The 22224-nt window shown below is 60.0% G+C and overlaps 7 protein-coding genes across 7 annotated transcripts in view; 3 read left to right on the top strand and 4 right to left on the bottom strand.

The window, feature by feature from the left end:
• CHLNCDRAFT_142934 (hypothetical protein) overlaps nt 1-1498 on the bottom strand; it is a gene marked incomplete at both ends in the record, with an annotated part of 4215 nt that extends 2717 nt beyond the window's left edge. Inside the window, 4 exons of the mRNA XM_005849490.1 lie at nt 53-280; nt 399-805; nt 925-1095; nt 1471-1498. Of these exons, the coding sequence (XP_005849552.1) occupies nt 53-280; nt 399-805; nt 925-1095; nt 1471-1498 (834 nt within the window). The remainder of the gene's footprint in view (nt 1-52; nt 281-398; nt 806-924; nt 1096-1470) is intronic.
• Nucleotides 1499-3046: 1548 nt separating this feature from the next.
• On the top strand, nt 3047-3632 carry CHLNCDRAFT_57244 (hypothetical protein). The gene is made up of 2 exons (XM_005849751.1): nt 3047-3135; nt 3232-3632. Exons 1-2 carry the CDS (start codon nt 3071-3073, stop codon nt 3455-3457), a joined length of 291 nt encoding a protein of 96 aa, XP_005849813.1. The 5' UTR covers nt 3047-3070; the 3' UTR covers nt 3458-3632.
• A 115-nt stretch (nt 3633-3747) lies between these two features.
• Nucleotides 3748-8790, bottom strand: CHLNCDRAFT_142932 (hypothetical protein; the record flags this gene model as incomplete). The annotated part of the gene is made up of 23 exons (XM_005849489.1): nt 3748-3795; nt 3882-3986; nt 4110-4363; nt 4477-4525; nt 4597-4647; nt 4754-4843; nt 4946-5038; nt 5136-5245; nt 5338-5416; nt 5675-5731; nt 5863-5920; nt 6032-6114; nt 6203-6322; nt 6424-6495; nt 6608-6772; nt 6889-6987; nt 7108-7342; nt 7506-7627; nt 7749-7825; nt 7934-8036; nt 8176-8270; nt 8423-8498; nt 8611-8790. 23 exons carry the CDS (start codon nt 8788-8790, stop codon nt 3748-3750), a joined length of 2421 nt encoding a protein of 806 aa, XP_005849551.1.
• A 606-nt stretch (nt 8791-9396) lies between these two features.
• CHLNCDRAFT_57242 (hypothetical protein) lies at nt 9397-11656 on the top strand (the record flags this gene model as incomplete). Its single annotated transcript, XM_005849750.1, has 9 exons — nt 9397-9588; nt 9663-9821; nt 9916-10038; nt 10123-10206; nt 10333-10418; nt 10495-10588; nt 10693-11114; nt 11220-11339; nt 11458-11656. 9 exons carry the CDS (start codon nt 9397-9399, stop codon nt 11654-11656), a joined length of 1479 nt encoding a protein of 492 aa, XP_005849812.1.
• Nucleotides 11657-11758: 102 nt separating this feature from the next.
• On the bottom strand, nt 11759-15041 carry CHLNCDRAFT_142930 (hypothetical protein; the record flags this gene model as incomplete). Its single annotated transcript, XM_005849488.1, has 15 exons — nt 11759-11832; nt 11924-12120; nt 12204-12328; nt 12434-12460; nt 12632-12670; nt 12781-12858; nt 12987-13124; nt 13214-13288; nt 13410-13505; nt 13575-13694; nt 13827-13969; nt 14152-14322; nt 14438-14576; nt 14658-14908; nt 14984-15041. The coding sequence occupies 15 exons, from the start codon at nt 15039-15041 to the stop codon at nt 11759-11761; spliced, it is 1731 nt and encodes a 576-aa protein (XP_005849550.1).
• Nucleotides 15042-15645: 604 nt separating this feature from the next.
• Nucleotides 15646-19336, top strand: CHLNCDRAFT_142929 (hypothetical protein; the record flags this gene model as incomplete). Its single annotated transcript, XM_005849749.1, has 11 exons — nt 15646-15771; nt 17208-17376; nt 17502-17608; nt 17733-17838; nt 17931-18017; nt 18112-18167; nt 18247-18419; nt 18600-18756; nt 18832-18898; nt 19038-19129; nt 19214-19336. 11 exons carry the CDS (start codon nt 15646-15648, stop codon nt 19334-19336), a joined length of 1263 nt encoding a protein of 420 aa, XP_005849811.1.
• Nucleotides 19232-21506, bottom strand: CHLNCDRAFT_59631 (hypothetical protein). Its single transcript, XM_005849487.1, has 12 exons — nt 21250-21506; nt 21072-21170; nt 20896-20963; nt 20753-20817; nt 20588-20631; nt 20415-20498; nt 20223-20324; nt 20055-20126; nt 19924-19974; nt 19757-19825; nt 19606-19666; nt 19232-19492 (listed from the first exon to the last, which is right to left on the bottom strand). Exons 1-12 carry the CDS (start codon nt 21301-21303, stop codon nt 19416-19418), a joined length of 846 nt encoding a protein of 281 aa, XP_005849549.1. The 5' UTR covers nt 21304-21506; the 3' UTR covers nt 19232-19415.
• Nucleotides 21507-22224: the final 718 nt, after the last annotated feature.

Raw genomic sequence — 22224 nt, 5'->3', positions numbered from 1 at the left:
CAATGGGGGGGGGGGGGGGTCAACCAGCACAATCGCGGGCGGGCTGACGCACCTTCATGATGTTGCGCACTGCACCAATGCTGGCATTGTCGCGCGCCGCCTGGCACCAGCCCTCCACCATGGCCAAGGTGACACCACCCAATTTCTGCTGCTGGCCGTATTCAGCCAGCCCCTGTTCGCCCTCGCCTGCTGGCCCCTCTCCACCCTCCTCGACCTCCTCATCGCTGTCCAGCTCATCCTCCGATTCCTGGCCGAAATTGAGCAGCTCCTGGTCGGTGGACTGCAATGCGAAGCGGTGGAGGACAACACATGCGATGTTCAAAGCGTCAAAAATTGATATTGAGGAATGTTCCTGGCCAGCATTCAGGCCAGGCATTGGATTACACAGTCAGTCTCACCTGCAAGTAGGCGTAGAACTCGGGATCCTGCTGCTTCAGCGCCTCCAATTGCGACTTGTGTGCAGCCATCTCAGCCTTGAGCACCGCCTTGCCGCCGCCAGCCATTCCATGCTCGGCTGCATCCTCATCTTGCTCCCCATCGCTGCTGCTGCCGCTGTCACCTCCGCTCTCGCCCTCGCCCTCACTTCCCTCCTCCTTGTCACCCTCGCTGTCTGACGGCGTTACTGACTGCTGCCGCTGCTCTTCTGCCTGCTTGCTCCTCCTGCCCGCTGCAGCCTGAGCTGCCTGCCGCTTGCCCCGCTTGTTGCTGGCCAGTGTGGGCACGGCTACTCGAGGCTCATCCTCACCGCTGCTGCCGCTGCCCAAATCACTGTCTAGCGCCGCATCGCCGTCCAACAGCTCATTGTCTGCAGTAGCGCAACATGGGGTGCAATGCAAGCTGCAATCAGCAGACGGTTTACTGTGCATACATACAACTGGACACATAGACACACGGCTTTCCACTTGATCTTCCACGGCGGCTCACCGTCGTCAGAAGGCGGGCCAGCACCCACACCACCACCAGCGGGGGGCTGCGCCTCCAGGAAACCGCCGGCCAGGAACTCGTCGATGGACATGTCCTCCAGGGCCTTCGCGGGCTGGTCGGCCTGCTGCCCCTCATCGCCGCCGGCCGCCCCCGCCTTGCGTCTCTTGCTGGCTGCAGGGGGATGAGTGGGGGGAGGTGGTCCAATGGGGGGTATTCTCCTTCCCCATCTGCATGGAGCCGTGTAAGGCCTTCTCGCAAAGCCCTCTGTCTGCATGCCGCCAATGGGCGTGGGCATGCATGCAGCGGCTTGCCTCTCCCCGCCTCCTGTTGCTGGCGCGCTCTCTTTATCTTCTGCACTGTTTTGCGTTGCCTGATGGCCGAATTGAGGTGGCCTTTCGCCTTAAACTTTCGCGTGGCCTTTGAAGCTTTGGCCATCGTGGTTGTTTATTATGTGAGCACCATAAAAAGCGCATTGCGACGATGCGAAGCGCCAGTCTTGTCAGATGTACCGCCTCGAGCCAAACTGCACCTCCTGTTTCAGCCGACGCACATAGCTCCAATTGGGGGTGCGCATGACCGCTGCCGCAGCTGCCTGCAGACGCCTGGCCACGCTCGTGAGGCTCGGCAGCCCGCAGAAGAGAGGGCTGCTGGGTTGCACACAGCCTGCTGATAGGCAGCAGCCCCAGCTGGACGCCAGGACACAGCGCGGCGGTGGCGGCGCCGGCGGCGGGATGAGCAGCGCCGCCCTGGAGGGCGCCCATGCAGCCGCCTCGACGCACCGCTCCCCTTCCGCCGTGCACCTCAGCACTTTGACACACATCCTTAATGCTAGGGACCTGGCAGAGGCGTCCCCCCAGCTCAAACCAGGTGCACAGGTGGCTGTTCTCGGTACATGGCTGGGGCTGTTTGACATCCACCTGCCATGCGTCGCAGGCCGCCTGTTTCGCTCCGGGAGCCCGGCTCGTGCATCACAGGAGGATGTGATGCTGCTGCGCAAGGAGCTGCGGGTGCAGCAGATGATAGACTTCAGGTGGGTGGGAAGCCTGACCGCTGTTGTCAGCTCTCCACTCGTCCCACGTGCCCCACCCTCCGTGCCATGTTGTCCACATCCAGATCAGCGGATGAGCTCAAAGAGGACACCGCCTGGTCACTGATGCTGAGCAACGGCGTCATTAGAACCTACGACTCGAGCGGCACCGTGACAGAGGTGGGGCCTGGGTGGGACAGAGACCTTACTGGGTGAACCTGCTGTTGCTGGCCCACGGTTGATGTATCAGCTGGGCCAAACGTGCTCTCTTTGTGACTTCTATGCTGGGCGGCACAAGCACAGGTGGTCGTAGACCACAATGCGGCGCTGCACGGCGTAGACCTGGAAGACATTCAGCTGCATCGCCTATCGCTGCTGGAGCGCAGCCGCGTCATCCGGGGCATGATGAGGTCAGCGCGTGAGGCAGTGCAGGGCAGCAATCGGGCTGCCAGAAGGCCCGCCTCCTGCCGGCTTCAGTTGCAGTTGGTACAGTTGGCAGTTCTTGGTTGCTTGAAAGCATACACCATGCTCCATCTTGCTGCAGCAAGCTGCCCATTTCCAAGCTGCTCTGGGCCGGATTCTACAAGCTGACGGGGAACGAGGAGTCGATGCGGGACACGCTCGTACCGTAAGCGCCGCCTGGCTGCCTTTGTTTCCTGCGTTGTTGGGCTGCCATGCCACGCTGATGCCTGGCTGCCGCGCCTGCCTGCAGGGAGATCAATCGGGGTGGGCTGCTGCTCATCTACCAGATCCTGGTGGACACGTCGCAGGCGCACATTGCCAGGTCACTGCAGGCGAGTGCATCCAGGGTTCAAGTGTTGCATCATCTGGGGTGTGCAGCTGTGTGCCACGCCACGCCTGCCAAGCTGTACTACATGTACACCTGAGGTTTGCCATAGGCATCTGGATACGCACCTCCCCTTTGTCATGTGCTTCCCCGCTGCAGCTGATAACCTCCTCCCTGGAGCAACAGCGGCCCTGCATGTTCTTCTGCAAGGTAAGCATATGGCCATGCCAGACAGGGGCCCCCCAATCCTGCCTGGCTTTCAAAGCCAGTCTCACAGCCTGATCTAGCCGCCATGTCCACCACCACAGCTGGGCAAGGATCGCACGGGCCTCATGGCGGCGCTGGTGCTGTCTGCGTGCTGTGTGAGCGAGGAGGAAATCGTGGCCGACTATGTCAGGTAGGGATGCTCCCTTGCAACGGGGCCAAGCCCATGCAGACTCCCAGCTGGCTGAGCAGGAAAGAGGTACCCTGAGCTGACCGCACAAACCTGCAGGTCGGACGGCGTGCACGAGGTGGCGCTGGGTGGCATCGAGAAGCAGAGTGACCTCAGGGGCATGGACGAGAAGGTGTTTGCCGCGGCACCCCCAGAGGCCATGCGCGGCTTGCTGCAGTATTGCAAGGAGCGGTATGGCGGCATGCGCGAGTACATGCATTACATTGGCTTCACCCGCGAGCAGCAGGCCAGCCTGCGGCGGGGCTTGACGGAGGGCGATTGGTGAAGTGGGCGCGGCTGCGAGATCCCCAGAGGCAGGAGCTGTGCTGAGGAGCTGTGCTGCGCTGTGCCAATGCAGCCCTCCAGCTCAACGTTCTCTCCAATTTTGCGTCTGTTTTTCATGTTGCTTGAAGAAGGTTTCTTTTTGTACATTACGTTAGTGTTGTAAATCACCTCCTCCTCTACGACTACATGTCCTCTGCGACCTCATTTGGCGGACCCCGATTCCTGCTTCCATCGGCCACAAGCTGTGCAGCAAGGAACTGGCGCCCCTCCACTGGAATCCACTGGGTTCTGCTATGCCCGCAGCATCACCACGCCCTGCTGCACCCGGGCAACGTCCTCCTGCAAAACAGAAACTGGGTCCCAGTTCTCACTGGGTTGGCCCTACAAACCCAGACGCCACCATGCCCACCACCACCCAGGCGCACCAGCTCATTCAGCGCCTGCCGCAGGTCGCGCTCGCTCACGCGCACGCTGCTCTGGGCATTGATGCTGTCCAGCACGTCGGCGATGCGCAGGCCGTTGGGGCCCGCCTGCAACGGACGAGGTGCGGCGCAGGGAGGCTGTGGGATGCATACTTGCATCCAGACAATCCAGCAGCCCACGCAAGGCTGACATGCCATGGTGACCAACATCCGCCCCCCCTGGTGATCAACATCCGCAGAGCTCAGGCACGCCGGCTTGCTGCCACGCCTTGCCTTTTGCTCCAGCAGAGCGCGCAGCTCTCCCGTCAGCTGGGCTTTCATGGCACGGTCGGCGGCAGACACGCCTCCCATCAGTAGATCCATGTCGATCTGGCCGGTGCGGGGGTCCACGCTCGACTGCTGCATGGCCACCTGCATCAGCCGCACCGCCTCCCCCACGTCCTGCACCGTCACGCTGTCACTCAGCCGCATGCGTGCCTGGGCCTCTGCAGGGCAGCATGGGCCAACGGGTGTGCAGGCTGCTCTAGCCTTGCTCAAGCAAGCGGATCTGGCCACAGGTGCTAGCTAAGGAGATGGGCAGTGAGGGCTGGCCGCCCACCTGACAAGCGGATGAGGGATTCCAGCTGCCGCGGCGTGGCCGACACAATCTGCAAGGAACCACGGCAACCAGTGTCAACAATCAACGTCCGTCCCCGCGCAGTCCAGTCACCATCCCCACCTTTCTGCTCATGCCCAGGCTGCGCATCTCCACGTATGCCTGGGACAGCGCCTGCAAGCGGTGCAGGGTACAAACGCTCAGAATGCCGCATGATGCGAAGCACGGACGCCGAAAGCGCCAGCAAAATCCCAGCCAGCCAGGCACTGCAGACAGTCACATTGGCTGCCTCGGGCTGCAGCGTAGGGAAGCAGGTAGCGCGCGCATAGGCAATGTAGTCGCGCAGGGTGTCCATGGGAATCATGTCAGCCTGTTGGGTAGGGAAATGGGGGTGCTCTGTGTGAAACCAAGTAGAACATGTGCTGAGCATACATGTGGGCAGGCAGGCAGGCAGGCAGGCCGACGAGTTCACCTCGTTGCCCAGCCGGCCCACGCCATTGCCGTACAGGGACACCAGGTGCCGTGCAAGCTTGCGGTCGCTGGCCTCGTTGGCCTTATCCAGAAGCTGCAGTCGTAAAGTTTTTTGCTTAGCATCACAACACAGCAGATCGGCAGTCCGGGAATCCTCGTGAAGGATGGATCCCCAATGAAGCCAGCCCCACCAGGTAGATGAGGTCGAAGCGCGACATGAGCGAGGGTGGCAGCTGGATGTTCTCCACCACCGACAGTTGCGGGTTGTAGCGCGAGCCCACCGGGTTGGCAGATGCCAGCACTGCAGCGGGTGGAATCCGTGAGCATCTAAGTCACAGAAGGGTGTGCAGCAGAGGGAGAGTTTCTGCAACAAGTGCAGTGGCCCTGCCTCACCGCTGGTGCGCGCATTGAGTGTTGCGATGATGCCCGCCTTTGCCACACTGATGGTCTGCTGCTCCATCACCTCATGCAGCTGCGTGTGGGGAATGGGAAGCTCGACCGCTGCTCAGCGCCACACGTGTCAAGCCTGCCGCTCGTCCCGGCACATGCCAAAGCTGCGGGAGTGCATTATCCTACTATAATTCTACTCACCATGCTGCGTGCTGCGTCGCTCATCTTGTCAAACTCGTCAATGCAACACACACCCTGCAGACACAATCAGTGCAGCAACAGCCAGGTTGGCACAGCAGCAATCCACATCCAAGCCCTTAGGCTCCTGAATGTGACGCACCTTGTCAGACAGCACTAATGCACCCGACTCCAGCACCATCTCCTTGGTCTCGGGATCCTACACCAGAGCAGCACCCATGAGGAACGGTGGCTTCGCACTCATGGCAGCAGGACACTGTGTGGTTCAGACACACTGGCAGGAGTGCAGAAGTAGCAGCGTGCCTTGGTGACGTATGCTGTCAGGCCAACAGCCGAGGAGCCCTTGCCGCTGGTGTAGATGCCGCGGGGAGCCAGCTTATGCACATAGCTGCAGGTGGCAGGCAGCAGCAGGCAGCAACGTATGTTGACTGCACATGTCCGGGCGATTGCCTCCAATGGGATTGCCTCCAATGTGGCGGCTGCTTGGCTGCTGACAGACCTGAGCAGCTGCGACTTCGATACGCCGGGATCGCCCACCAGCAGCACATTGATCTCGCCGCGGGTCTTGGCGCCCGGCAGCATCTGCAGGGCATGGAGCGACCAAACAGCAGTCCTTCCAATATGGCAACTGTGGGGTTCGCACGTGCCACGCTGCTTGACAGCATCCCACCTTGCTGACGCCACCAAACAGCTGGCAGAGGATGCCCTTCTTCACGTCATCCAGCTGCCAAATGGAGGGTGCAATGGAGGCTGCCAGTCGTGCATAGATGTTGGGGTCGGCAGCCAGCTCCTGGAAGGAGGCAGGCAAGCGGGCGGGAGATGAGGGAACAGGTGCGGCTTGCAGGTGGCCGTCCGGGCGGTGCAGCAGCAGCGGTGGTGCAGCGCACTCACCCTAAAGGCGTGGCGCTTTATCTCCATCTCCTCTCGTGTCATATTGCTAGTGTGCAGCAAGGTGCCGGCATCCTGCACTCCGAGCAAAAAAGAACCGTGGGTGTCGCATGTTTAGGGGTCTGCCCTTCGCAAAGGTGCCTAGTATGCATTCGCCTTTGTGCCCTCCCCTGTCCCACCTCCCCACCTGGGTGTTGGGAGCGTCTGCCAGGTTGCGCTGCTGCACGGTCTGGCTCAGCAGCTCCTGCGCAGTGGCCTGCATCTGGCTCTCCTCGGCAGCAAACATGGAGAAGAGGTTGGATGCCTCATCCTTCTGGATGTGAACCACGTCGATGTAGGTTTTGTACACGCTCTGCAGTTCAATGCAGTGTGAGAGAGTACAAATTGCGCAGAAAACCCTCACAAATGGCGTCGCCACGGCTCAGTGGTGCAGAACTGGCAGGCTTCCCTGCTTGCCAGGGCCCGCACCTTGAGCTCCCGCAGGCGTGGGTTGGTACGCACGCCCATGGCACGGTACACGCCCGTCACGGTGATGCGGTCACCCGGCTTGGCCAGGTCGACCAGGTCCTGCATGCGGGAGGGCATGAGGTGACGTACCGGCCAGGTTGGTGGTGCATGGATGCCGCCACCGCGCTGCGTCTGGGTGCAAACAGCATAGACTGCACATCAGCCCCCCTCACCACACACCTGGCGTGCAAACATGGACACGGTGTGGGGCGTCTCGCCCTCAGGGATCTCATTGGGGTTCTCCTGCATTTTCATCAGCTGCTTGTCCAGGAAGCAGGAGCGGTTGTAGACCATCTGCATGCTGAACTTGGCCTGGCAAGCGGGGTTGGGGCACTTGCTGGGCTCGTTCACTTTGCCGCGATCATTCCACGACACCTCCTCGCTGCCGCACTGGGTGCAGCAGAAGAGCGCAAGACTGTAGGCAAGGCGGCAATGGGGCATTGGTGTCAATGCAGGAGGAACACTGGCAGGCAAGCAAGCAATGCAACCCGGGCTAGCCGTATCCAGGCTGCACCCGCTTGCTCGCCTCCCTCCCATCTCCCTCGAAATGTCTTGCTTGCCCTGCCCTCGCAAAGCACCTCTGGTCAGGGATGACGCCCGAGGTGCGCGTGACCATGCCGCTGACGCTGATCAGCTTGTTGATGTCGGCGGGGTTCAGGTCTCGGATCACCTTGGTCTCGCGCAGGTTGTAGATGCGCGACTGCAAACCCAGCTCGCCAGTCAGTGATTCAGTTTCAGGCGCATCGGGCAGGGCACCAGCACAGTGCGGGCCCATCGACCGTGGCGGCACTTCAAGCATCCTGCGCGTTCTATCCGCGTACCTGGATCTGGCACTCCTCAGGGTCACGTCCCTCCAGCTCGGCAGCAATGGCAGACAGCTGGCCATCAAAGATGGGCACTGCAGCCGTAGCAAGCTGTGCAGGCGACGTGAGTGCGACGGCAATTTTGGCATCCAGATGTGGGCGCCCTTCGCGTCCTCTAGGCAGCTGTCAGCAACCAACAATACCTGTCTCTGCCGGGTAGGTGATGGCCCAGGTGTACAGCGTGCGGTCAAACTCGTACATGTGATTACCATCAATGTTGAAGCTGACCTCGCCACGGGCCCGTGTCTACAGCCACAGTGCGCAGCATACTCACAGCCTCAAAAAGCAGCACGAACAGAAACATGGGGTGGACCACTGATCTCATGCCTTGGCGTTAAACAGCTCTGCAATGCACAAAGCACGGGCACACATCCCGTGCTCGCACCTCTTGCAGCAGCTGCATGTATTTGTAGTCCTCGTCAGTGCCGAGCTCTTTGAAGGTATGGATGAAGGCGTTGAAGCGTGCCTGGACGCGGCTCACTGCGGCACAGTGACACAAGGAACGCGTTGGGTGGCAGCAAGCACGGGTGCTCATGCAATCTTGGCTGTCTGCAGCTGCTGTGGCAGATGCCCAGCGGAGCACCAGGCCGCCGTGGCCACGCACTGCTGCTGTCCGCATCCTGCTTGCGCACCCGACAGGTTGGTGCCCCAGATGAACGTCTGGTCGGCGTCCCCGTCCATGTCGTTGGATGAGATGGGCACCGAGTCCTGCAGCAGCCAGCAGCCAGATCATGCATGTCCATCCGCCAGCTCTGTGTGCATCCACTCTGCACTTGCTCCAACCCGCTGCATTTGCGCAGCACATCGCCTGTGTTCACACCGTGGGCGCCAGGCTGCTGCGGCGCCCGGCCGAGTTGGGCGGCATGCGGAAGCCGACGTAGTGGCCCAGGTCGGGGCGCCGCAGCGTGGCGGGCGTGGGCTGGCTGCCGAGCGCGCCACGCACAGCGGTGCTGGGCATGCCCAGCGACGCGTTAAGCGCCAGGCTGCCGGGCGTGTGCATCACCGACGCGCCAGGCGTCTGCTGCTGCTGCTGCTGGGAGCGGCTGGCCGTGTGCGCGGCGCTGGGGCAGGGGCTGGGCGCCGGGCCTGCACATGATTGGCGCGTTCCGGAGGGGTGGTCAGACCCTGTTATGTACCCGGGGAATCGCTGGGCGAACGGCGGCTCCGCTCCCCAGTTGCATTTTAAAACAGGCAACGGCGGGAAGTGGCGCGCATCTGCCTTCGGGCTGGCCGGCAGTCCATAAAGTGATCGCGTGCACCAGCCCTACCAGCTCGGTGCTGAGACTCGCTCATGGCTCTTGCCAATGCCTGGTGCCTCTACGCGGGCAGCACGCAGCTTGTTCTGCACAGCTTCGATCACTGACAGCCCACTTTCGATCAATAGCCTCCTATTCATTCGGAGCATCGCAGCTCCGGGCAGTACTCCATTTGTACGGCGCGATCGCTGCGGATTACCTCGCGAGCGAGCCTGGAAGCAGTTCCGAGCCCTGGCATTCTCCTGTTCCACCCTGTTGGAACTCCTGGCTCTGGCGGCTAACGCGGCCAGTGTGAGCAGCGAGCAGACCCCTTTGGCACCCAGACCCCTTGCAACGAGCTTGCTCCCACAATGCTGCTGTCGGCCACCGCTGCCCGTGCGGGACAGCCGCTGCAGCAGCGCGGCGGCCCCGCTGCCACCTCCGCCAGCCGCCGCAGCGAGGGGCGGCGGCCGCACCCAGGTGTTCCAAGGCCCGTCCGCACGCAGGCCCTGTTTGGCTTCCTGGCCCCCGCCAAGCCCAAGTCCAGCCCTAGCAAAGCCCAGGTGGGCATCGATACAGACATTACGCTCAGCATGGTGGGTGGGATTGAACTACCCACGTGCCCCCCGGCCCGCAGGAGCTGGTGAGCCAGCTGCTCGAGCTGGCAGAGCGCACCGATGGTGGGCTGAATGCCTCAGCTGCCAAGCGCCAGCAAATTGAGGAGCTGGTGGAGGAGCTGGAGGGCTTCTGCCCCCGCAACCCCCTCCGCTCGACGCTGCTGTTCGGTGACTATGAGGTGGGCTGCCTCACCTCCGGAAAAGTGTGATGAATGCCAGGGTGCATCCATCTGAAGTCGCACATCTGCTGCCACCATGTTCCCACTGCCACAGGTTCTGTATGCCTCCAAGCCTGAAACAGCAGGAGGACCGTTTCGTTCCCCGCTGGGCCGCGCTGTCTTCCCTGGCCAGCGTGCCCTGCAAAGCCTGCGGGAGCCAAACGTGTGCATCAATGAGGTAGCCCCCCCCCCCCCCCCCAAAAAAAAAAAAAACACAGCTTTTGTAAACGTCAGCTCACAGGGCGCGGCTTGCCTCCTGGAGGTTTTTTACAAGGGGCTTGGGTTCATTCCCGGGAGCGCCCGTCAGGGGGGGGAGTTCACCCCCATCAACGCTTACACCTTCCAGGGGCAGGATAATGGGCAGGCGATGCCTGTGCGCGCACATTGCAGGGCCTTGATGAGGCAGCAACGACACCAGCACCTGCTGCAAATTAATATGCTGCCGCACAGAGGCGCTGAGTTCTGTCTGCAGATTGTCTTCCCTGAGTTGGACGGCAAGGTCAAGGGTGGCCCCCCCCGGCGCATTATTCAGATTGCCTACCTGGACGACCGCATAAGGTGGGGCAAGCCATGAGATTGGTAGCGCCATCCTGCCTTTACCAACACGATTGAAGTTGATGGGTTTGTTTGGCAGGGTGGCACGCGCCATTCCCCCCGAGGACAACGAAGGCGCAGTACCCAGCTTCTACGTCTTCCGGCGGCTGGTGGAGGAGGAGGCGGAAGAGGAGGTGCGCCAGTGTAGCTGCATGGGCAGGCGTCAACGCCAGCCTTGCCATCAGTCCCGCACCTGCTGCATACAGCTGGGTGTGCATTTTTGCACGGCCGAGTGCAGGAAGAGGAGGTCCCCAAGCGTGGGGCGCTTGCCTTCGGCACCCGCAAGATGAAGGCGGCGGTGCAGGAGGAACAGGAGGACGCGCCACCCGCGCGCCGCAGCATGTTGGGCACCCAGCTGCTGGGCCGCAAGGACAGCCTGGCCACCATTGCCGAGAAGCGGTATGCGCAGCAGAAGGGTGGCACCGGCACAGTTGGCCGTGGCACGGGCACTGTTGGCCGCGGCGGCACTGGCAGCTCGGCCACCGCACGCAAGACGCGTGAAGAGGTTGCAGCGGAGCGTGCCGCTGCCAGGGCAGCTGTCGAGGAGGAGCGCCGTGCTGCTCGTGAGGCTGCCGAGGAGGAGCGGCGGGCCGCCCGTGAGGCGGCAGCGGCAGCAAAAGCGGCTGCCGAGGAGGAGCGCCGCGCCCGCCAGGCACAGCTGTGAGTGTGTGCTGCCCCCGGCCCTTCCCTAGAAGGTCTCGCACAGCTTTCGTCCGAAGTCATCTTCCTGCCTACAAACTGCCCCATCGCTTGCTTGTTGTGCAGAGAGGCGGAGCGTGCCCGTGTTGCGGAGCTCAAGGAGGCGGCTCGCAAACAGCTGGCGCAGCTGCAGGGAGAAGCATCTGAGGCAGCAGATGAGGCCAAGGCAGCAGTGGCTACCGCCAAGTGAGTGCTGCTTAAAAAAGTGTTTTGTTATTGTCTCACCTGACCTCCTTCAAAATTATTACAATCAGCATGCCACCTGGCCCACCACCACCATGTGCACGCTCCTGCCCTCCTACAGGGATGCGGAGAAATCAGCAGCAGCTGTACTGAAGAAGGCAAGCGAGGCCCGTGATCTGATTAACCAGGTGACGGCGGCGGCCGCTTCGGCGCTGCAGGAGGTGGAGGGGCTGAAGCAGCAGGAGAAGGTGGAGGCAGCAGCAGTGACGGAGGCTCGTGGTGCGCTCAAGAAGCTGGAGATGGCTGGCCGGGCCAGGTAGAGGCCACACAGTTGCTCTCCTTAATATTGCCAGAAGAAGAGTAAACAGCAGTTTGTGAAGCAGTTTTACAAATCCTTGTGAGAGATTCAGTAAAGCCCTGATTCACACACGCACAAATTGGCGCGTGTCTGCTTCCTGAACCTTGCCATACGGGTTTGAAGCGCTGAACTTGTGGCCTGCAGCTTGGCAGGGTGCACAAATATCTTTGTTGGCTGTTTGTAGAAGTTTAAAATGGCTGATGCACCCTGTCCTCCACCTACCACCCACCCGACTTCATGCGCCGGTAGTCGGCGCCGTGCCCTGCCTTCTGCGCCTTGCGCGTGTGTGCGGCCTTGCTCTCTAGGTTGATGTTCACGCGTGGCGGAGAGGAGAAGCCAAAACTTCTGGCCACGGCCTTGAGGTCCAGTGAGTGTATGTTGAATGTGTCCTTGAGGTGGTGCGAGTTGTAGGCCAGAATGTACGACCTGTGGCACAGGCAGTGGGACATGGGCTGTGGCGATGGAATGTGCAGGGACACCGCAACGTTAAAGCCGTTCTTGCTGCGCACCTAAAAGCTTCCTTTGCGCTCTGGTGCAGGTAGTAGTTCTTCTCCACCAACTTCTCTAGCTGGCTCTGCACATTGCTCAGCTTGCTGGTGGGGAATTCGTACTCGTTCAGGGGCACCTTGGCCGCCTGCATTCCCCGCCAAATGGAACGATATGCCAAGGCTGAAGTGAAGAAGGACAGGGATGAGGTGCGCACAGTTCATTTTGATGCCTTCGGCTGGCAAGCCAGTACCTTGAGGTACTTGAGGAAACTCAGCTCCTCAGGCAGCAGCATGAGTAGCGCACGGCCGCGTCCGCTGCGCCCGCGTGCTGTACTGCACCGCATTATCCACGAATCACCCAAGGGCAACATGGATTAGACAGGGATGCATGAGAGAACTAGCGCGGTGCAAGCCGACTGCCCACAAGGATATGACACTGACCGGCCCACACGGTGGATGTACTCTTTGGGATCATCAGGTGGATCGTACTGCAAAAAGCACAGAACACAAGAGGAGTGCTGGGGAGCAATCGCGCAAGGATCAAAGACGCAGACCTCTGGTAGTCATGCCACTAGAAAGATCTGCTACCAATGCCCACCTGGATGATCCAGTCTACTGCGGGGATGTCCAAGCCGCGTGCCGCCACGTCCGTGCACAACAGGATGCCACTGTCTGCCTGCACAGAGAGTTGGAAAAGGGGATCAACCACGCTCGTGATGCATTAACAAACTCTGAGCATGCAATGATCCCCTACACCCCCCAACCCCCCACACACATTTACTGCGTGATGCTGGCAGTGGTCACCTGGCAAAACTCAAAGAACGTGGTGGTGCGCTTCGCCTGCTTCTGCTTGCCGTGGATGGCCTTGACGGGAATGTCAATGTAGTTGAGGAGCTCGCTATGGAATTTGACGCTGTTACAGCTGCTGAAGAAAACCATCACCTGCATCACATAACAGCCATCGCGATATCGCAACTAGCCCTATGCGGCATGTGGCTTGCAAAACCCATCAAGATACAAGCGGACCGCACCTTCTTGCTGGCATTCTTCTTCAAAAATGTGAAAAGCAGCAGGAAACGCTTGTCGGCAGGCACCACGCAGTAGCCCTGCGACAGTAGCAAGCGACAGTAGCAATTTCCATTGAACTAGACACAAATGCAATGGCTTGACCGCTGGTAGTAGGCGACTGATACTGCCCACAGCAGTCCGCTGCCACAATGGGCACACCTGCTCCAGCCCCTCTCGGGTGGCCACGGCTTTAGTGTCGTCTATGCCGACGTACAGTGGTTTGCGCTTAAAGGACAACCGTGCCAGGTCCTCAACCTGCAACATCAGACGTGTTCGATGAGTCACATCAGTCTAATCCCCCACCAGGTTTGCTTTTGCCCTCACCTTTGTAGTTTGTGTCGCGCTGAACAGCATGGTCTGGCGGTCCTTGGGCAGGATCTTGACAATCTGCCGCATCTCCTCTTCGAACCCAATCTCCAAGATGCGATCCGCCTCATCAATCACCTACGCATAAGGCAGAACGGGTGCTATGCAACAAGGCAGACAAGGCGACAGTGCAGACAACACAGCGAGCATGCATCAAGCCCCACCAGCCCCAGCAGGCATGCATCTCGCCCCATACCCCCAGCACCTCACCAGGCAGGCCAGGTTGCGGTACACAAAGCCCTTGGTATTTTGCAGGTGGTCCAGCAGGCGGCCAGGTGTGGAGACCAGCAGGTTGACGCCCTTGACCAGCTTCTCGGCCTCGGCACGTCGATTGGCACCGCCCATCACCAAGCCTGCACTTGTGCAGGAACACGAGGGCCGCGCCACTGGTAGTAAAGTCGACTCATTAAATGTTGTCGAGGTTCACTGCTTCATGGACAGCTAGAATAGCTGTCCATGTACCTGCTGTACCTACGGTGGACCAGGTCAATCAGCATGTAGCCGGCATGAGCATCCCCCCCGCGCAGTGTCGCACCATGTGTTTGCGTGTGGTGCTGCATCACATCGCGCGCCACGTTGTAGATCTGCAGCGCCAGCTCGCGGGTTGGCAGGATGACAACAGCGCCGGTCCCGTTGCGCGGCATGAACTTGGCACGGTAAAGCAGTTCCACGCATGGTATGAGGAAGGCGAGCGTCTTGCCCGACCCTGCATCGGCGATGGCGGCACGGCAGGATGAGCTAGCGCCCAAATAGATGCACAGCTGCGGTTCATCACATCAAGTGCAGCCTCTCGACATGCCACACGCCAGGGGACCCCACACCTGTTTTGGCGGCTCCAAGCACGTCGCGGCCCACCAGCAGCTGCGGGATGGTGCGTGCCTGCACCTCTGTCATGTTTACAAATCCCAGCTCTTGAATGCCCCGCTTGGTGGACTCCGCCAAGTCCAACTGGTCAAAAGTCTGGAGCAGCGGCGGAGGAATACAGCTGTTAGCTTTGGGGCAGCCCCGAAAAGGTGTGCTGCCACCGCCGAGTGGACGCACCTGAGACGACATGATGCCGCTGACAGTCGCGGTTTGGTGCTCCACCTCCAGCCCAACGTGCCCCTTCTGCTTCTTCTGCGAAGGCTGGTTGTCCCGCTCACCATCATCGCCCGCTGCTGCTTTGGCTACTGCAGCGGTGGCGGCGGCGGCAGGCACAGCTGCCGCTCCCGCCTGCAGCTTGCGCTTCTTCTGCGTGTGCTGCTCCTCTTGGCCATTCTCCTCCTTGGAGTGTTCTGGTGCTGCCGTGGGCCCTGCAGAGCACACCAGTGTGTCTCACAGCGGCATGCCTGCAGCGGAGCCAAGTCCGCCTAGCACGGGACGCCCACCTTGCACTGACACACGGGACTGCTTATTCTTCAACTTTTTCGCGAAGCCGCCTGACATGCTGCTTGTTGCTCGGGCAAGCAGAGCGCGGCCGGTCCGCTCGAGCCTGCGCCGTCAATGATAGTTGTGCATGCACTTTTGGCTGTGCATGCACATTGTAATGTTTTTGAGCTGCAACAGCATGCTGAGCTGGATTCCAAAGCCATCCTAAAATTTTACTTCAATGATGCCGAGGCACAAGATCAGTTGGGAATTGCTTGCCCTGCCATTGCTTGAACAAGCAATGACCACGAACAATGGCGAGGGCCCCCTTTGCACTTCCCCGCTCTCGCCGCCCCAGGTGGCTGCCTTGCCATGGAGCCACAACAACAGCCGTGGGAATGGGAATGCTGCTGGTTCTAGCCGCCTGGAGCTCTCGGGGACAGCGGGCGGCGGGACGGGCGGAGCGAGGGCGGCAACGTGTGCAAGGTTTGTGTTGACCAAGAATCTTGCTATTGCTCACCACATGGGTCTAATCCACTGCATGATACTAGTGCTGCCTGCATTGCTGCGTGCATGGATTGCGCCGCCCATCCATTTTTTGCCATTGTCCCCGCCACCCACCACACTCCTCTTTGCTGGTGCAGCAAAAGCATCTGCATCTACCTTGCATGTTATGCTGGCTATGATCGGGCGCGATGTCGCGGACGAGCTGCCCTGGGTGCTTCGGAATGTTGAGCGGCTAGCCGACAAGTTTGCGACGGCGCATGTCGTGCTGGTGGAGAACGACTCCCGGGACGGCACCGCGAGCGTCTGGAAGCGCTGGGCTGCAAACTACACGGCACAGGATCCCAGCAGACGCTCTGTCCATCTGATATCCTTTTCGGCAGAGAAAGGCAAGAAAGACTTGTCCTTACTAGCAGTAGCGAGAAATAAGTACCTTGAAATAATTCCACCTCACGTGGATTATCTGATTGCCGTGGACACTGACATGTGCTTCCCGTGGCGTGTCGAGGATCATTTGCATATCATCGATGCCCTTCTCCCCTACCGCGGCGCCGACTGGGACGTGCTCTACGCAAATGGCGCCTGTGGCTGGTGAGCTCCGCGAGGCACAGCAGCTGGCGGCTTGAGATGCTCCATCGGAACACTGCTGATTCGCCCAGTGGACCGTTTTTTATGTTCTCATTATGCCCATCCCGCATGCCATGCACCCTACACAATCTTCAGGTACATGAATGACATGGGCACAGTGGGCTATGAGACACCGCCCTTTACAAACGGCAGCCTTCCGGTCTACTGTGATCTCCTTGCTCTACGCGACAGCCACGGGGTGCAGCATGTCATGCAGGAGGACAGCATGGTTTGGTTGTTCCCGGGCAGCTGCACTCTGAATTACATGCGGCCCAAAAGCGCTCGCAGCTTTGAGTGCAAGACTGTTGGCGGCGTGTCGGTGGTACCCGTGCAGGCCGCTTTTGGTGGCTGGGCCATGTAAGCGTGCTGTTGGTGGCCAATGCGTATCTCAGCATGTGCAGAACTAAGTTGTTTTCAATTTTTGTGCACAGGTACGCTGCGGAGCTTTTCCGGGATGCCAATGGCAGCGAGGAGAGCATCAGTAGCAATCTCAGCGGGAAGTTTGAACGCAGCAGCAGCAGCGGCGGCGAAGGCAGCGAGGCCGAGCGCCCTGCCCCGATGGCGCCAGCGCCAGTCCGGGGCTGCCGCCACGACCCCAATGGCGGTTGCGAGCATGTGTCGCTGAGCGAGTGCTTCCGTCGCCGTGGGGCAAAGCAGGTGCTTGCTACCGGCCTTGTGGTGGACTGGGAAGGCTGTGATGAGCAGCAGCAACACCGGTGGGACACCTGGCAGCCGCCGACGACATGAGCGCTTTGTGGACCTGTAGCACCCTGTGCCATTCTTCTTCTTCTTCTTAGTCACCCGTGCGTGATACTTTTCTCTTCTACTGCTGAAGGAGTATTAGGTGAAGCGCAGCAGTATGGTGATGGCTCTCCGCGCAGGCACACCGGCGCTGCCGGGCGCCCGGGTGCAGCACAAGCGCGCCGCGCAGCATGTTGGGAGCAGGAGGCAGGTGTGTGCAAGCAGGGAGCACATGGCATAACGAGCCAACCCAAGAGCATCCAGCGTCCGCACCCCTCGAACCGTTATTTTTCGGGTGGCTGGGTCTGGGAGGGTGGCCGACGAAGCCCCTGCAACCAGCACGCTGCCGCCGTCACCACCGCCCCGCTGCAGGTTGCAGTCAGCGCGGTGCTTGTGGAGCAGGCGGGCACGGCAGGCCTGCCGCCGTCTGGCCCCGCACAGCCATATGACCGCGTCTTCAACTTCTCCGCCGGCCCTGCGGTGCTGCCTGTCGAGGTGCTGGAGCAGGCGCAGGCAGACCTGCTGAACTGGCGCGGCAGCGGTGAGTCTTGTGGATTGTGTTTTGCTCCTTCCAGCAGGCAGCTGTCAAGGCAGGTTCCAGCAGTGCGTGGAGCATGTAGTTCAGTTGCCTGCTCAATCGCCACTGCTGCCCACCCTGCCTGGCAGGCATGAGCGTCATGGAGATGAGCCACCGGGGGAAGGAGTTCCAGAGCATCATCGACACCGCGGAGGCCGACTTGCGGGCGCTGCTGGCTATTCCTGACAACTACCAAGTGCTTTTCATGCAGGCGAGAGCGCCAGGGAGCAGGCGACGTTGTAGGAGTGGTGGCTGGGGGTGGCAGCCGTGGACCGCAGCAAATCCCTTGCCCAGCGAATGTTGTTTTTCTGTGCGTGCAGGGCGGCGCGTCCACCCAGTTTTCTGCAATCCCTCTGAACCTGGCTGCTGATGGTGACACGGTGGACTACATTGTGACTGGCAGCTGGTCCAAGAAGGCAGCAGGAGGTGAACGCGGGTAGTATGGCCATCGTTTCGCTGCTGTTCTTTGTCCCGCCTTGTTCCTGCATCTTCCCGACTCAGACTCACATCCGCTGCAGAGGCCAAGAAGTACGCCAAGGTGAATGTGGCGGCTACTGGCGATAACAAGAGCGTGCCCGACCCCAGCGCCTGGAACCTCAGCCCAGGTAGGGAACGGAGGACGTTCCATCCACCCACCCCACTCCCCAAACAAGACCAGACCAAACAACACCACACCTCTCATCTGTCTGCTCAATGCAGATGCAAAGTATGTGCACTACTGCGACAATGAGACCATTCAGGGCGTGGAGTTCAAGGTGCATGATCTCGGAGAGCAGGATTGTGCCGCCTATGCACCTGGATCTTACACCAACTGCTTTCGCGCGACCGTTGCAGGCGGTGCCTGCAGTAGGCGAGAAGGTGCTGGTGTCCGACATGAGCAGCAACTTTTGCAGCAAGCCGGTGGATGTCAGCAAATACGGCCTGATTTATGCCGGTGCGCAGAAGAACATTGGCCCTGCAGGCGTCACCATTGTCATCGTGCGAGATGACCTCATTGGCAATGCACGGTACGAGACGAGAGCAGCTCGGGGTGGCGGGTGTTGTACAGCATGCGTGTGTGTGGTGGTGGGTGGGGTTTGGGGGCGGCAGGGCACTTGATGCCGTGGACACACACACCACATTTTTGTGATCGTCGGCCATTCACCTGCAGCCACGAGCACCTTTCCTTGGTGCCACCCGTGCTGCAGGCCCATCACTCCCGTGATGCTCGACTACCACGTGCAGGCGGGAGATAAGAGCATGTACAACACGCCACCCTGCTGGGCCATCTACATGTGCGGCCTGATGTTTGCCAAGATGCGCCGCGACGGTGGCCTGATGGCAATGCAGCAGGCGAACGAAAAGGTGACCCTGGACAGGGCTCTGGATCAGTGTCTGGACTCGGTTGGGGTTTGAAAACCATGGTGCCCATCCTTGCAGAAAGCCAAGGTGCTGTATGACGCGATTGCCAGCAGCAACGGTTTCTACAACAGCCCCGTGGACCCAGGTAGCGTCAGGGTTGCGGTTCAGCACGATGGACTTCTGTTCCACTGGCCAACATAGCCTCGCTGCAGGAAACAAGCCCAACTACTGACAATTGGCCAGATTCTGCCCCCGATGCCAACCTCTTGCACCTTGACCTGCAGCGGCGCGCTCCCAAATGAACGTGCCCTTCACTATTCCCTCCAACCCCGACCTGGAGAAGGAGTTCATCAGCCAGGCAGCCAAACTTGGCATGGTGAGGCACGCCAGCTAGTAGCATGTGTCAATTGACGGCTGACAGCGGTGTTGGATCTGAGCACCTTGTTTGATCTGCCTGCAGATTCAGCTCAAGGGCCACCGCAGCGTGGGTGGCATGCGCGCCTCCATCTATAACAGCATGCCCCTTGGCGGGGTGCAGCAGCTCTCAAGTTTTATGGCGACCTTTGCAGCGCAGCATGCGTGAGCGCTTTAGGGCGTTCATGGGGGATTTGTGTCCTCGCCATTGTCTTGTCATTGGTCTTTCTTAGAGCATAGAAATGGTGTCAGAAGTCGAGCCATTGGTCAAAGTAGATGCACGTCTGCGGGCTAATCTTCCCGCCCTCCACGCACTCGTTGAAGACTGTAGAAGAGGGAGTTGAGCAAAGGACGATCCAGTGAGGCAGCACCCAAGGAACAAGGCACACACACAATAACAAGGGGGAAAGAGCTGTGCAGGCGAGCATAGTGGCTTGCCTGGGCAAACTCCGCATGGTATCGAGGTGAAGGGGGTGGCCTCTGGGATGCTCATGAGAGGCTGCAATGACAGCATGGGCAAATCCCTCGTCACGAGTTTAGCGCCAAGCAAGGTGATGCCATGCTGCCTAACCAGCGCTGGCGGGCTCACCAGGCGGTAGTGCGGCAGGCCATCCTCATCGCCCTCCACACCCTCAATCTTGCCATCACATTCTAGCGTCTGCAAGATGGGGAAGCACGCCGAGCGTGAATGTGAACACCGAAAATGTCCGGTTCAACAAAAGGCACGACTGGCATGACTGTCCACAGAGCACTGACGTTGATGATGCGTTCCACATCATCCTCCTGGAGCGCCTGCTTGCTGATGCCCTGCACATAACGAGTGAAACCTGGCAGCGATTATTGGCAACCAGAACCTGAATGCCACCCAGAACATGTTGGCCCCGCACCGTTTCCTTGATGAACCTGACAATGTCTGCGAGCGTGGCGTCGCCCTTGGTATTGATGTAGCTCATAGTGGCCTGCGCCGCATGAGGCAAGGTACTGCAGAAGTTCACACGAAGCGAAGCGGTAACTGCAATGCAGCAAGCTTCACGAGGTCCCTATGCCCAGCGCACCTCTTGCAGCACCGTGATGAATTCCGAGTCAAAAGCATCAGGGCCATACCAGGGGCCGCCTGTCAGCTCCTTGGCGGGCTCCAGCTCATACAGCATGTACACCTGCAGTGGTTCCGAGAGGGCACAAGAAGGGCGTTTACAACGTGTCCCAACCTGGGTTCCAAACGTGCCACGGCCCAAGCAGAGGCTTGCCTTTCGGCTTGCATTCTGCACGCTTTTGATGCTCTTCACCAGGCAGCGCTCCTCCAGGGTCTTCAAAATCTTGTTGATCTTGGGCTGCACAGCACCAGCAAGCGCTTTGCTCATTAACCGAAACAACCAAGACAGGGAATGCGACAACCAGGGAAAGGAACCACGCAAAGCACCTGCTGCAGGTTGGTGCGCTGCTTCATGTCGCGCGTCCAGATGCCTGACACACATGATGAAAGAGTTAATTAGATGTTCAACACATGTAATGGCATCATGGCATCACGTATCGCAACCTGCTATTCTGCCCGAGCAGCACAGCACAGTCTCCCCGCCTTGCGCACCCATGTTGCCCGCGCCCTGGATGCACTGGTACACCAGCATGTCCTCGGCGGTCAGGCCCTTGAATCTGCAGCAGCATTGGGCGCCGTGACCAGCTGGACTTTGCCAGGCTGCCGTTGTTTTTACTGCCGGCGGCGCCACGCACCGAGTCGCATCTCCCACCGCGCTGGCCTTGTAGATGTGGCTGCTGGGATCGGCAGGGTTGACCAGGATCTGCAGTGCCAAGGTCTTGATGTGATCAAATGGGGAGCAACCAGAAATGCGCATCACAACGGCACAGCCGCAACCAGCAACACCGTCAAACAATGCCACGCCACCTGCCTGCAGCTTGAGCGAGGCCAGCAGCGAGTTGATGGCCACAGCGCGGTCGTTCACCGCCACACTCGGCAGCTCCGCCTCAAGGGCCGTGTCTTGCACCCCCTGCCCCAGGTGGTGGCGGCGAGAAGTTCAGGCACGGTGGCGGCAGCGCCTGGAGGCAGCGGTGGCAGAGGGCGCTCACCTCCGGGTGCTTGCGGCACACCGTCAGAATCAACTCCTCCACCTTCCTGGACATCCCGCTGGCCCGGCAGGGCGTCGCTACTGCTAATGCATATGGCTACCGATGGGGCTTTAAGCCTTTAGGACTTTTCCTGGGCCACTGCACAGTCAACTCGTAATCGAATTGCAATGCAGGACCCTGTTGAGCACTCAAAAACCCCAAATATGCCAGCTCCTCCGAACGGCCATCGGCCTTGCGTGCGTGCAAGCACAATGGTGGTATCGAGTGCTCGTCGAGGCCAAATTCCCAGGTAGGCCTCCCGGTAAGGATGTGCCCCATGATGGGCATGATGGCCCCCCACCTGGAGGGTCATTGGGGACATCATCCTCAATCATGCATCATTCTCCCTCCCGTTTGTTCTGTTGGCATCCCAGCAACCGTAATACGCTTTTCCAACGAACTCAACCCCCATGAGCACACATGAGCATGGTGCCCAGTCCGGCAGCAAGGCTCTAGGTCCAACGCCGCTATTGAGCGGTGCAGCTAACCAAGCTAAGCAGCTGAAGTCGCGCTTCAACTCGTGGGAAAGGTTTTGTGAAGCACATCCACAGGCGCGCGTCGCCATCGCCGTTCAGTCAGGCTACTCCCACGAGATCAAGTTCTTTTGCCATTCCATCGTGTTCTGGGAGGAGTTCAAGGACTTCTTCACTGAGCGGTGCGCCGCCGCCGGCAGCCGCTCCGAGCGGTCGCGGCTGAAGGGCGAGCTGGGCAAAGCAGGCATTGATTTCAGCAAGTTTCTGGCTTTGGCAATAGACCTGTGGAAGGCAGAAGGTGTTATCTCTCAGTTACAGGCAGATGTCATGATCAAGCTGGCAACGGGCACTGCATTCGACACGGATGGTAAGCCGGGCTGCCTTTGCCCGCTGGCATGCCTCGCTTCTCGCCTCTCGATTGCTTGTCCGCACGGCAGTGCCATATGCTTGCAATAAGTTAACT

The sequence above is a fragment of the Chlorella variabilis genome (assembly GCF_000147415.1).
Source record: "Chlorella variabilis unplaced genomic scaffold CHLNCscaffold_5, whole genome shotgun sequence".
In the NCBI taxonomy this organism is placed as follows: Eukaryota; Viridiplantae; Chlorophyta; class Trebouxiophyceae; order Chlorellales; family Chlorellaceae; genus Chlorella; species Chlorella variabilis.
This window is presented reverse-complemented; position numbering and strand designations above follow the sequence as displayed.

Excerpts from the sequence above, each read along its gene's own strand:
- CHLNCDRAFT_57244 (XM_005849751.1), top strand. The coding sequence starts at position 3,071 with ATGGCGGCGCTGGTGCTGTCTGCGTGCTGTGTGAGCGAGGAGGAAATC. Across the intron at positions 3,136-3,231 it reads ATCGTGGCCGACTATGTCAG|GTCGGACGGCGTGCACGAGG; the intron begins GTAGGGATGCTC and ends ACAAACCTGCAG.
- CHLNCDRAFT_59631 (XM_005849487.1), bottom strand. The coding sequence starts at position 21,303 with ATGTCCAGGAAGGTGGAGGAGTTGATTCTGACGGTGTGCCGCAAGCAC. Across the intron at positions 20,964-21,071 it reads TGGCCTCGCTCAAGCTGCAG|ATCCTGGTCAACCCTGCCGA; the intron begins GCAGGTGGCGTG and ends TTGGCACTGCAG. Across the intron at positions 19,667-19,756 it reads GCCTGCCGCACTACCGCCTG|CCTCTCATGAGCATCCCAGA; the intron begins GTGAGCCCGCCA and ends CTGTCATTGCAG.